The sequence below is a fragment of the Falco naumanni genome, chromosome 4 (assembly GCF_017639655.2).
Source record: "Falco naumanni isolate bFalNau1 chromosome 4, bFalNau1.pat, whole genome shotgun sequence".
NCBI lineage: Eukaryota > Metazoa > Chordata > Aves > Falconiformes > Falconidae > Falco > Falco naumanni.
This window is the reverse complement of record NC_054057.1, coordinates 15,737,120-15,751,951: the sequence shown is the minus strand read 5'-3', so window position 1 is coordinate 15,751,951 and position 14,832 is coordinate 15,737,120. Positions and strand designations below refer to the sequence as shown.

Below are 14,832 nucleotides of genomic sequence, written 5' to 3'. Positions count from 1 at the left end.
GGAGATTTCAGTGCAGCGCTGTGACACCTAGTAAACCCTGAAAAAGACTGACTTTAAACAGACAGACTTCAAAGATGTTTACAGATCACCAGGGACCATTCCCATTCATGAATCCCTCAGGATCATTTTAAAATAACACTAAACACCTGAGAAAAACTCAGAAGGCTCAAACCCAAGAAAATAATATTAAAAAGGAATCTCTCATTGCAAACTAATTTTATGTTTACTGACTTTTCTAATGGTAGCAGTGCTTATTTCAAATTTTTAACACCATCTTTTCCCTATGCAGTGATCAGTAGTTCATTCCAAAGGGCTGAAATTTGGCTATAAGTATGTATTCAAACTGAAAATCTGCAGCCTGCCCCTCGTGCCACTTCCATGGTTGGAACAGACTTACTCTGATGTCACCGGTAACCTGCAAGTCACTGTGACCTGTAATTTCTTTAAAAACTGTTAAAGTCCTTCCTTTGTACTAGGTGGGAGTTTATAAACAATGAAAAACTAGCAAACAGAACAGAGCTCTAAGACATTGTATTCAGCTGACTAATTCCAACTTCAGCAACAGTCCAAACGGCTTACAAACAAGCCAATTCTCACCAGTTGAATAAGCAGGCTAATTAGGTCCATCAGGGGTTTATTGATGAGCAGAAGGTCTTCAGCAGCCTGTGTGTCCCCTCTTGTGCCAGATTTCTGTGCCTTAATATGATGAGGAAAAAAAAAAGCAATCTTAGGTGCCTGTTTTGTTATAAGAAACAAATTAGGTCCATTAGGTGCTCAAAGTTTGAATGGAAGTTTGAAGGAGACTTAAGACACTTTTCTAGTTAAGTATTCCTGGGCTCCCAATGAGCAGTTACGCTCCCTCTGTAACAATAACCACAAAGCAAAGGTGACTAATGCAGTCATACCCACTCTGCACATGCTGGATATACTGACCTACACGACGTTTCTTCAGCAAAATGCTCTAAACTGTGTAAGGAAAACATCTTTCTAAAGCCATAAACATTTTACATATTTGTATTCTCTTTCAACATTTTAACATTAAAGTTCAAGTATATATTTTTCCTTTATCAGGAACAATTTCAAGTGCAACTCAAAACAAGAAAATCAAGATGACTGAAAAGTTAGGATTCTCAGCAATCATGTCCAGTTTTGCCTTTTTGATTCACACTGTATCCTGAAAGATGCATAACACAGTAATTTCAATTGGTTTTGAAATAGAAATAATAAAATCTTCAAGCGACCAAAGTCTGTGATAAGATCTGCTACTACTTGCAGTTCTGACCATTGTCACCACCCCTCATCAAAACACACTGCCATCCTAGGCAGTGCTGTTTATGATCCATCCCTGTGCCAGGACACCAGGAAAGCTCTGCTTGCAAGATTTTTCATTTAACTTCATTGTCTTGCACCAGCTTTGGACTATGACCCTCCATGGGTCCAAGCTGCTAGAGGAAAATGTAAACACTTTGTCTAAAGAACACATTTAAAAATAATTTTGTGTTGTGTTTCATTTAAAGCTCAATCCTAAAACTATCATCCAAGTGTAACACCTGAGGATTTTCATTTGATTAAGTGAACATAGAAGCAAGTCCCCTGAGACAGAAGCTGAAACTCCACTGTTGATACTGATTAGTTGAAAGGATAATGCCTTTCTTCTGGAAAGATTTTTGAAATAAAAGAGATTTGAAAAGCTGTTTCTCCAGGTAATAAGACACATTTGTATGTCCCTCACTGAGATTCACCACAATGACCTGGAACGCTGAAGTCCAAGAAGAGCAACAAGACATAGTTCTGGTTAGTGCTTGGATGAGCAGACAGGCATCCTCCATCAGGGATGTTTGACTACTTTCTCTTAACTTTTATATATTTAATGGTTTCGGAAAAAGAATGAACAGTATCACTAAAGGAATTATACTTTATATATGTATATAAAGAATACACGCTACCCTGTGCTTAAACCTACATTAAATCACTAAATAGAGTTCACGTCTCAAATCAAGATTGCCAATTACTTTCAACTACTGTGGATCACCTGTAGAACATGACATGATGAAACTGCTCCAAAACACACATGCAAATTAATCTGAACCTTTGCACCATTTCCATCAAAACACAAGTACTTGGACGACAGAGAGCAAACCTTGAATGAAGCTGGATAGTTACCAGCAACATTCAGTATAAAGTACTGAAATGCAAAGGGAAAGTGGTGTCATGTTTTGCTTATGCAGCTGGATAAGGTTATCACTTTATATATAAAAAGTTAAATAAAAAGGATTCAAGTGGAGCTAGTACCATCTGTAAAAGTCAATTTAAGCCTCAAAAATGGATAATATGAGAAAACTTGATCCTCTTCTTCTAGTTCCATTTTAGAAGGTATCTTATTCAGAAGATCCCTATAAAAACAGTCCAAGAATATTTGTTATCACTATAGTGATGCATTTAGTGAGACAGGGTAGTGGAATATCCTGTATATGCATGCTAAATAGTAGTTACCATCTAATGGTCATCATTCAATAGGGCATGTGACCTGAGGCAGCTGTAGAATCCACAGGGACCCCCGGATGAGCATGGTCAAGACAAGTATGCCAAGGCAAGTAACATCACTGTAAAATTAGTTTTACAGGTGTACAGGACACAGCTATCTTCAAAAATCAGTTTTCCAGCTGCCTTTTGTTACCCATTAGCCTTCCAGAGCAAAGATGATTACTGTGACTAGCGTTGGACAAAACTGGAGCTGGAGTTTCATTGCATCAATCAACTGATGCGTTCAAGCAAAGCCAGAACAGAATTTGGCTTTGAATGTATTTAATTTTGTATCTAAATAAAAATCACCAGTTTCACCAACATTACTAATCCATGTGCAAGATCCCCTTTCCTCATGTGTCCTCCAGTATAACCGGCCTTACTACTGCTGCGTGGAGCATTAAGTACAGAATATATCTCTCTGTGGTTACATGAGGTGATGCCAATAATATGACAATCAACAACTAGCCTTTAAATTTGACTTACAAAGTGATTCTTAGATGAGAGGCCCATTACAGAGCCTATTAAGAGAAGACTCAAAAAAGACACAGTATTGTACCATCAGATCTAAATTAAGTTTCTTCCAAAATCTTTTAAAAAAAACCAAAATCCTCTCAATTAATTATCTAGTTGATAACATAACCGATCATGTAAATTTGTGTAGGGGAAAAAAAAGTGCTTAATTTCAAACACCTACTTCATACATTAAACGTCCTTAAAACAAACAAAAAACTCCAAACCAAAGCAAAAAAGCAACCAACCCACAGAGAAGGACCTTTTCATAATAAAGCAGCCATGTCCTGAAAGACAATACAACCTGCTGCAATCTTCTGAATCTCTGTCCTCTAGGTATGCTAGACCTAATAGGCTTCCCTGTACTTCAGCAGATAATCCCAAGACCATCAAAAATCTAACATGAAGAGTATGTGGTGTTGTTTGCAGCCTAAATACAGATGTTACTTCCACTTGACTAGCTTAGAAATTTGGCAGATCATTTAAAAACAAAGCAAATATTGCTAGTTTAACATCAAGTTTTAAAAAAGATGAATGCTTCTTCTTGTTTTGTTTTTTAAGAGAACTATGTTAAATTTTTTTAATAATATCTTTTTTTACTTCATTTTTGAGAAGGAAGATGTCCCTCACTGGGGGCTATAATTTGCAGTGGTTCAAACAAACTGGGAAGACAAACCAAGCAGCGTAAGAGAGGAAATACTTCTGTCAGTGCATATATAATGATTACATATGCCCTTCAAGTACAGTAATCACAAGTGATTTATAATAAAAAGATGTTTTTTACAGAGTAATCTTTTTCTTTTAAAATTAATGGAAGAAAAATGTTTCAAACTATCACTGAGCAAACATTGAATTAAGCTACTTCTAGAGTACAGAAACAAAACAGTCAACTAGGATCTGTGTTTCCAGCACAAAGTGAGGCTAGTATAGATATTCTAGCCAGGAACCACACGAAACAGTGAGATGAAGTTGAAAAAGATGTGCTTTTCTCTTTCCACCACACTAACAATGCAATAAAATCAAAACAGTGTTCATTTTGTTATTAGGATAACATGAAGTCATCTAAAAATTGTTTAAGATGGTGATGCACCCAGGAAATAAATTCCATACCTGTAAAGTCTGGCGCACAACATTTGCTGTATACATCAGCATGCAGTGCAAAATGTCAAGCAAGGACAGAAGCAGTGCATTTGCTGTCTTGGTGCTGCTTTTATCATCTGTCTCCAAGTACAGAGTCCCAGTTTCTATTAGGAGATTACAGATATGATGAGCCAGTCCTACACAGAAAGTGAGACACAAAAAAAGAAATTGACTATCAGGTAAAGAACAATGTGGAAGGTAGCCTAGTTAAAAATAATAGATTAGAATAAAAACAAATTTCACATACATTATGAATATTTATTAAGTTTCCTCTTTTTCACCATTATGATAATTACCTCCTCTCCTATTCTGTTTGGAGAAGCTCACAGAGTTAAATTGATACAATCAAATTGCTAACTGCATGAAAAATTATGTAACATTCATTAAATAAAGACACACTTTTCTGTCGCATGCTGGTACACACATCTCCTTCACAACACTCCTGATCACAAGAATTAAGCCATTTCTCCAGGCTGTTACAAAATGACACATCAAGGTCAAAGCCTAAAGTTTCTTTCTTAACTGGCCCTTCAATTACAACCTTCCCTATATGCTTTAATTGTAGAATTGAAAGTGTTATGCTTAACATATTCGGAAGAGCATTATAAATTAAATACTGAATACTAATCTTAAAATGTTATTAAGTTTTGTTTGACTAATGGCAGTAAGAAGTTTCCTGAAAATACCTTGTTGTTAAAAACCTTTCAAGCTCCTTTGGAATTTTTCAACATCAGCTCCTGTAGCTTGCTTAACCCGCAAATCAATTGACATATCAGAAAAAAATTTAACCCATTTCAAGGCAACACCAATTCAATTCAGAATCTTTCTTACTTTCAAAGTGACTGAGTTTATTATATTTGATCTTAATGTTTTTCTTTCAGAGTTTCATAAGGGATTAAAGATACTTTGTTTCTCATCAAGAACATATTTATGTTTGTAAACCATCTTCTTTTAAACTGGCAATTAGCCATACTGTGACTTGGGTGCACATATGTAGTAACACTGTAGTACATTAGTATATTAGCTTCTAGACCCCATGAGTGTCAAAGATGACTGAAGCATTTCACTGGTTTCACCGAAGTAAAAAGCTTGCTTTTAGAAGTTCTTTTAAAAAGCTATTGTGTATATTTCTACAAACATCAGTACAAGATTAAAGTGAGACACTGCAGAACACAATACATAATTACACCATTCAGCTTTTGAGAGTAGTCAACTCTGTGGACTGTTGAAACATTTTGGCTTTCAAAGATGCCCCATCAGTTAACTAAACTTAAGAATAAGGGTCCCCTATTCATGACCCTTAATACTTTCCTCAAGAAATTAAATACAAAACCATCCATTTCGAATACAGTTATGGGTCAGGGTCATTATGACTTGCAATCATCTTATATCTCTGTGTTTTTATGGCTACTAGCATTATTCTTTCACAACAGTTTGATTGATGGACTACAGCTCAGGCTAAGCTTTGAATTTCCTGGAGTTTTGTCTGCATAAACCAAACTCAAAATTATATCAATCTAATCTCGCACACTTAATTTCCTTCTCCTTTTTTTAAAGTACCATTTCTGCTGCAGTTCTGAACACTTCATACAAAAATGAGACAGCATGCAGAGACACATTTAAGTGATGTCACCAATACCCACCAAGAAATAAAAAACCCAGACATGATTGTATGCCTACCCAATACAAAACTTGTGGCTATTCTATGCCTTTTTTCACCAGGCTAAATTAGAATAAACCTAAGAAAACAATCCAGTAGGAGCTGGCCCCTATAAAAGTGATGCCTGCAAAACTGCCTACAGGATTATGTCCCAAGTACACTCTGTGTCCCCTGTATATGACCACAAAACCCACAGCCACATCAAAATGAATGAGTCACCCTAGAATTTCTAGATGGCTTACATACAACCCTTAAGACAGTGACTTGGAGATGAAGGCCTCTTCCAAATGAAGGCATTGTATGGGTCATCATCAAGGATTTTTTAAGGCAGCAGTCCTTTCTGTATGTATAGCACGGAGTAAGGAATGGCTAGTAGTGAACAAAACAACAGGATCCATGACTGATCCGCAATCCTTTCCCCAACTTTGAAAATAACAGCTTGTTTATTCCCTTGACATACCAGCCTGAGTCTCACAAACTGCCTCATTTCTGCCTTTTGGTGGACTGGGAGGTGGACCGAACACTCAACTTTCTCCCCAGCCATTGAGACATGAATAATATAATCACCTAGTTTTTATTCTCTTGAAGTATTTCCATCCTAAGAGTATGCATAATTAGCAACCCTGCCTCCAAACACCTGAAATACATCAGAACATTCACATTTACTTAGTGAATTAAAACATCAGCATCAGTGGATTTTGCATAGGTAGGTACATGCTCACATAAAGTTCTAAGTACAGAGATATGCTTGTTCGATTTGGAAATCTTGGGGGGAAAAACCCCAAACTTTACCTGGACTTACAATACCTTTGGAACACATCAAAACTTTATAATAAAGACATCTAAGGTAAAACACTAGTGCAAAATGTTCCCTCACGCACTGCACGATTCATACAGAAACTTGATGAACACTTGGTTCCACAGATAAAAAAATAAAACAGACAAAAAAAAAACCTCTTGGCCAAGTAAATAAAGTTCCAGACACACTCTTTAAAAATACTTCATTGTATCACAACAAAATAAAAATCGGAGGCCACAATTGTAGGCATGTAAATATACTCCCTGCTTACACCACAAGACAAAATACACATTCTTTGTCCTCAGAAGAGAAAGTTCAGAAGCTAGTATAATTTACAGTGACCATGACAAAATTCAATAGAAGTTTAACAGCCTTGGCCACTGGCACCGTGACCAGTATACTCAGAAGGTAGCTATAAAAATTGACCAGTATGTCTCAGCATTCCAAAAACTGAATCCCAAAACAGACAGTCTGAAAAAAGAGGATGCAATTCTAAAAAAACAGGAAATTGTATTCGTAATTCAGTAAATCATAATACAAAAATTGCATTTGGATCTCTAAATTTCAGATACATTGAAGATTTTCTCCCAAATCTTACAACCACTTCAAGAACCACATTCATCTTACTTTCCAAGACAGCCTAAACCAATATTTATCTTCTAAAACTTCAGACGGGGTACTTCTGAGTCACACTTAACAGACATAAATTTCTTATGCAGCAATTCTCAACTCTTCATCGGAAAGTAAAACAGGCCCTGATTCAAAATATATACCCCATGCGCTCCTGAACTTTGAAAGCGGTGGTCCGGAATCTAAATTCTGTTTCATAGAGAAGGCTAAACCCATTTAAATTGAGGAAGATTGTTCTTCTGAGAAAACTACATATTTTTAAGTATTCTGATACTTTTGGGTATATTGGTAATAGTAGACTTTCTCAAGAGGAAAGTGTTAGTGGCAGTTTACATGGGTTGAAGTAATGCATCATAATTTCTTTCAGCTAGGCATTTCTTATTAAGATAATTAAGTAAAAACTTATTTAATTTACTATAAATTTTTTTGTTACTCTAGTGATTTGCACATTTCAGCAGTTAAAACATATCACATCATATAGCTATTGTTACAGTTTAAATTTATTACAATACTTCACAGTGCACTAGTCATGCCTTATATTTATTTGTAAAAGGAGGATCTTCACAATATCAAGCCTCAGTACAGATCTCTGGTATTCAAATTTTGCCGAAAAATAAGGCAAAACTTGGGTTTTGTATTCGATTTATTGTGTTTAGAAATTAGTGTAACTGGAATTAAACAAATAACTTGTTCTAACTGCAGTTCAAGATTCATAATATGTATCAAAAGAACTGCATCCAAAATTCCTAGCCAAGTTTTACAGCATTTGACAAACACAGTGTTCACAGCAGAGTACGTCTCCTGCCTAGAGACCCCTGCAATGAACTGAACACATCGCTAATAGCATTTTATGAATGTGGATGTGAAGTGATGACTATGCTTGTGTTTTACAAATCTTTTCAAAAGATAAAAGGAGTCTTTTCGCCCATGATACAGCTAAACGGACAGAATGTGCCGTGATACCTTCTGGAATGAAAGCTGAGGGGAGATATTTTATTCTCACCTATTAGCAAGATGGATAAAGGAAAAGAAATCTTCACTTCCAAATCATATGAAACATCAAAGGACAGCCTAGGAAGCAATCTTCTAGGCAATCCTTTCATGCCTACCAGCAATTAGAGCATTCAACAAACCTGTCTGCTTCCAGCCGAAGCAAATGTTAGAGCAGGTGCACTTCCTCCGAACAATGCCACAGTGCAGCCAAGCAGCCAGCAGCAAAACCTGCAGCCTGGCAAAAAGGTTTCTCTTTGTTCCTTTTGACACGTTGCGCTCTGGAGAGCTGTTTTTCCCATTTGTATCATACCTACACAACTGACTCCCTAGGGATATTACCAAATATATATTCACTAGACTTTTCTTCCTCCTTTTACTTACAGAGTAGACCTGCTCAGGTTTTGGTTTTGGTTTGTTGTTGGGTTTTTTAAAATCACTCAATAACAAATAGGGAACTAGAAATGATATCACCACGCTAACTAGAAAACGTATTTCATTATCTTTTTAATGTTAATCATAAAACGCAATAGTATTGCTAAGGAGAAACACAGGACTCTAGTCTGATAGATTCTTTCACACAGGAATTAGCCCCTCAGTACCTGAGCACTTAAGATAATATATCACGTCATAAAGATTCTTCATAAAACCTGGTTTAACTACATAAACCTGAGATTTAATTTGCATTCTTTGCATCTCAGCCCTAACACTCAAGGTTTCCTGGGTTTCCTGTTTTGAACAACTGAGAACAGGCAACATAAAGCAAATGGTATCTTTAGGGTAATGGCATTTTTAAAAGAGACTTGTTGCTTTTATTGTTATTTTTGTTCATTATTTGTTACTGTTTATGTTTTAGGAACTATTTGTGTTAGAACTATAATACCGTGGGAAGAATAAACTAGGACAGAAAATCAGATCACCACCGATTTCAAGATTTGGTGAGTTATGAATGTCAGATCAAGTGGAAAGAAAACGATAGGTCTGATGAACGCATCCATTGCATGACTGCTGCCCTGAAAATTATTTTCTATTCTGATCTTAAAAATGAATAGCATCTAAAGAAGAAAATTTTGTACATATTGGATAGTCTATTCCTAGTACCAGGACAGTGACTACACATTTCGTGATTGAATAAATAATCACTAGGTTTAAGGAACAAAAATCTCATTTGCACTTGTCACACTGCAGTAGTCAAGGCTCTCCAGAGCTTCCCTTTGTGGGAAGAGTCTGTGGCTCCACTTTTCCTACACAGACGGCAGGCAGGGAGTGCACCAATGGTGCCCGAGCCAGCAGCCCTGCCCTTACGTGCAGGAAAATGGATGTGGTGGGAATACAACAAGCAGGGAAGAAAAGCCAGTTATCACCCTTCACTACAACTAGGTTGGAAGTAGAGTGGCAATTACTACTCCATTATCTTGAGCGTGGATGCCCGAGAGAACTACAGACCTGACATTCTTCTCAGTGGAAAGATTTTTCTGCTTTGAGTCAGTCAAAGCGCAGCACAGCTCTGCTTCGCTTTTTCTGGACTGGCAATGTTCAGCGGTTATTGTTGGAAGGCAGCTTATAGGTGGCATCTTTACTTGTGAAGAAAGAAGGCAGAACTGATGACTCCCCAGGGAACCACGTCAAATTCTACTCAGCTTAAGAGAATCCTGCCAACCCAGAAATTTACTGTCTTCTAAAGTTTAATCTACGGAACAAACATGTAGGTGATTAAGACCAACAGGTGTACAGAACAGCCAGCTAAGAGATAGAAAACCAAGCGGATTCTCTCATTAAAAAAAAAAAGTATCTGAGTGTAGTAAAAGATAGTAAAAATGCAACCCAAACAATTGAGAAATAATAAAATCACATACTGTTGAATATGCTTGACTGGTCAATACAAAAATTGTAAAATATAACAAATTATAACAACTCGGCTAGACTGTGGTTGTTCTGTATAAGAAGAGGAGTATTTCTGAAAGTATCTGATCCCTTGGGAGTTCCTGATTTGCTGATGCTTTTGGAAATGAAAAAAGAAAAAAAAAGTTTCCCATCTTAGAATCTCGTTAAGGTTTCTGTGACAACATTTGAACTGAATTCAAGATTTTGTGTCAGATTGACTCAACTATACTATAATTAATGCAGAAAAGATATCCAAGCCAAAACCAAGTTCACAGCACATGTAGGTACATAGCATCAAAGTTTTGAAGGCAGAGGATTTTATTCTAGACAAGATTTACAGACACGGTCCTAATTCCTAGGAGTATAACTCATCGAACATGAACACAAACTTGTTCAACAGGGATGGAATGAAGGATCGGAAGGTAACTTTCTCTGGAAAATAATTATAAAAACATCCAGATGCTTTCTAGTTCTATCAGAAAAAAATATCCAAAAGCTATAGGAGCAAATACTACATACATATGGACTGTAATGATGTTCAGGGGATCTATTCACAGTGTTCATGAGACATTAATAGTGTCTCATGTCAGCAGTCAGGTTTGATTTGTTTGGGTACCATGCTGTTGGCACCACAGTCTCTAGAGATTCTACCTGGTTCTTAGGTTAAGTAGCTGAGAATAATCACTTACTACAAAAAGGTAAGTGAAAAACTTGTTAACAAAAGGTAGGATCCACTGAAGACCTACACACAAACTTTATAAACGCTCGTATCAAGCGGCTTGTGAGACTGGACATAAAAAAAACATTTAAAATTATTTATTCAAATTAAAATTTTGTTCTTCAGAGATGAAGTTTAGTACCCAGCATAGTCATAAGAATTGCTGCTGGTTCTGTCACTAATGTGTATGTTATATACATCACAAATAGGCTGCTTTTTTTGTTAATGAGGGAGCATAAGGCCCTTGATGCATATGAAATAGAGTGCATCATCCCAAGAGGTAACTGACAATACACAAAGTACAATGCTAAGGCTGTGACAGACGTTCATTTGTAGACAGCTTTGTTGATGGCAAACACTGGTTCTTCCCAGGTGTTTGCTGGTGATCAGTTGTTGGAGGCTGTTACTCCTACAACTGCATGTGTGCACGCGTGAGCCAGAGATGATGAGAGTACTGCCTGGCCTCCCCTGACAAGCTGTGCTAGGCTGCTTCACACTGTTTGCATGGGCAGCCTGCACGAGCCCATCTGACTTGGCTTGAAGCAGGCTCACACACTCCAATGACCCTTCTAGCTGGAAGACCTGGGGAGGGAGGAAGGTGGATGTGATACAATGACTTCACAGGGTATGCGTGTCAAATATTTCTGTTCCCAATTGTGCATATATTAAACACCTAACTTGCATTCTTTTCATACGGATTTCAGCATTTTTGTTGATACAGTCTCTCAATACAGCAATTGTGCAGTACTCGCAAGCACAACCTTCCATCACAAACAAACAAAAAATATAAATAAATCAAGACTGTAATAATACAAAATCACATTGTATGGACTGACTATTATTGCTGCTATTAAGCAAACTCTGTAGCAGCTTTCCAGTTAGATATTTTTCCTCATATGTTAGAGATACATTAGAGCTTGTAGTCCATTTTATAAAGCACAGTAATTCTACAGGACCCTATACTTCAAGTCAGATCCTGATACATCCTACTTCATTCCTTAAAAGGCGTCAACTAAAATAAAATCTATTGGCTTTGTTAGACAGGTGTTAAATAATGCTTAGGGAGATTTTCCAAACAGCAGGTTTTAATTATCTGCATGAGGAACAAGAATATCTAACCGGACACCTTACTCTTTCAGAAGCAACAGTCTTTCAAACCTCCTTTAAAACTAGCCTGAGATATTAATGGTTGTTGCTTCACAGCCACATGGAAGAACCTCTGCCTTCACGTTGCGAATTAATATATAGCATATGCTTCTTAGAAAAACAAAGGCTTCATAAAGTCCTCAAATTAATGGCAAAAATTAGACAAAACGTTCTTCAGTAGATTAAAATCTGTTATTTTGTTAGATTAGGAATTCTTTGCATTCAGCAAGACTCAGAGTCAGCAAAGATTCAAAGACTTTTTGACTTACTGCTCAGAAAGATCAAGCCAGCAACAATTACCATGTGATAAAATACAGGGGGAATTTATATCCAGGGCTTAATTTAGAACTAGAAATTCTTCTAAAGAGATTGCTATTTTAATAATAGACTTCCTGTCACACAAGATTAAATCCTGTTTATCTACTTCAAATATCTTAATGTGCTTCTGCTTTGGCATCAACTTTCCCTTCTACCAAAATCCTTGAGAGACCACATTCAAACTTTGAGAGCTGCCTTTTGGACAAAACCTGTACAAACCAGATATGAACAGCCTCAGAATGCAGATACAGCCCTGAACTGTTGTCACAAATTGACAGCATTCAACAGCTTTGAACAACATTACCAGCACTAATTGCTCTAGTTAGGCCTTCAAGAGACCCTGGACTGACAGTGATAAGGACCAATGAACCTTGGCTTCAGAAAATTCTCTGAAGTTTTCAGTTTCAAACTGCAGAAATAAAATACAGTTGACTACTGTTCCCACATATATTCAGCAAAGAATAAGGGTAAAAAGTCTACACATTTCCCTACTGAAGTCATGGTCTGTAACAAAAGATGCTAAATATTTTTTCCTACCCCGCTTGGTCTGTTTACATCAGTCTTCCATAGGATGAAAACTTACAGGGCACAATTGCTTGGATTTTTGGAAGTGATGCTTGGATGCTTGGAAGTGACAGCCTTCTACAATTGTTACAACTAGACCAAAGAACAAAAGCAATGGCTAGGGTATCCGCTCAGTGCAGTTTGCTGCTGGTTATTACAAAAACCCTGAATCTCAGCCAGTTTCCTGCGTTACATCCTGCGTTATTCATTAGTTAAGTTTACAACAGAAATAAAACCTGACAACTAGTAATTGCAACTGTCCAAGGTGGCCTTGATATATTTACACTTACGTGATCAAAGGGCTTAAACAGAGGTCAGGGTGCTACACAATAGTAAATCTGGTTTTGCGGCTATGATCAGATTAAATTCTGTAGCCTTAAACCTACTCTGCTAGGTTAACCATTTTCCAAATACATGTTAAGATAACTTTGACCAGCAGACTCTCTAATTTGCTATCATCTAGCTGTACCAATAATGCCACATCTGATTAAATCTCTAAAATTTAACCACAGACTTTTCACCTCAGCTGTTATTATCCTTCTTAAGCGGCTCAGGCATATGTCCGGTTTTGTTTGCATGAATGCTTGTTCTACTTTAACCTATGCACGATTTTCAACCTTATCACTGGGGTCTTTGAGCTGGAACCCATCACACTGTGATCACACTGTCACCTCAGGCTTGACCAGAAGTGCCTTACCTAATACTTATCATTAGTACAACCTAAACCAACAGAGCCTTCATTTTCTGCCAGCACAGCTACTTGATCCCAACTATCTTGGCTTCAAAAGACTGCACTGAGTTAAGTCAGCTGGTACTACAGCTCAGCTTACTTGATCAAGAGGTAGTCCTGGCTCTGAAAGAACTGCAAGCCTGCATGTGTTTGAATACTGTGTTCCATACCCTGTCTCCCTTATCTGATCAGGACCCACACAACAGGAGCGTGGGTTTACTGACACTGGGTTGTAGGCAGTTTGTACGTTTTCTATGCAGGTATACAGCCTGTGTATATGGTGGGTCAGACTCTTGGGGAAACTTCTGTGTAAGCAGTGGAAGGAGATCACATGGAACACTTTGGTCTACTATGCCATCTTGGCACAAGCCGTCCAGTTTTGAAATAAAACCAGTGAACAGTCCCCCACAACAAGCTGAACTGGATCTTCCTGCTTTAACTGAGAATCTGGATTCTGCTTTGTTCGAGGGCAACTAATTTCTTCAGTGGTGAAAAAGAAGATGAGAACATTGATATAACTACAGCGAGAGAGACGGCAACCGCAGAACAGAAAAGAGGGCTCTAGAGAGCCAGGACGTTTTCTTAAGGGAGCGCGCTGTGAAGATGTGCCACAGAACAGCAAAAGAAACTTAGTATGCACGTTCTGGTTTAGTACCCGTACTGGTACTGTAGAGTTAAATTTCTTCCCAGTAGCTTGTATGGGGCGATGCTTTGTATTTGTGCTGAGAACAGTGTGGATAGCACACTGATGTTTTAATTACGGCTCAGCAGTGCTTACATAGCATCAAGGGCTTTTCTACTCCCCACACTACCCAGCCAGTGAGCAGGTTGGAGGTGCACAAGAAGCTGGGAGGGGACAGAGCTGGGACAGCTGACCCCAGCTGACCAAAGGGGTTTCCCATACCATGTAACACCATGTTCAGCCATAAAACTGGAGGGGAAGCTGGTAGGGGGACTGCTGCTCCCAGACTGGCTAGGCATTTGTTGGTTGACTGCGTGCAACTGTTTTCATTTACATGACTTGTCCTTCTTGGGTTTTATTTTTCTCTCTCTTTGCATTTTTGGGTTTTACCAAACCGCTGCTCTTTTCCTTACAATGTCTTTTTATTCTTACCACTTTTTAATTATTGAACTGACCCATTTCTTTCTCACTTCTATACCCTTCCGATTCTCCCCCCACCCTAGTGGGATGCTGGGGAGTAAGCAAGCAGCTGTGT

General features: G+C 37.8%; 1 protein-coding gene across 3 annotated transcripts in view; it reads right to left on the bottom strand.

Annotated features, from left to right (window-relative positions):
- Positions 1-14,832, bottom strand: part of ULK4 (unc-51 like kinase 4) — a 246,219-nt gene that overhangs the window by 63,676 nt on the left and 167,711 nt on the right. For all 3 annotated transcript variants that reach the window (XM_040589959.1, XM_040589958.1, XM_040589957.1), the window contains exons 33-34: positions 4,147-4,313; positions 598-696 (exon numbers count right to left, since the gene is read on the bottom strand). In XM_040589959.1, the coding sequence (XP_040445893.1) occupies positions 598-696; positions 4,147-4,313 (266 nt within the window). The remainder of the gene's footprint in view (positions 1-597; positions 697-4,146; positions 4,314-14,832) is intronic.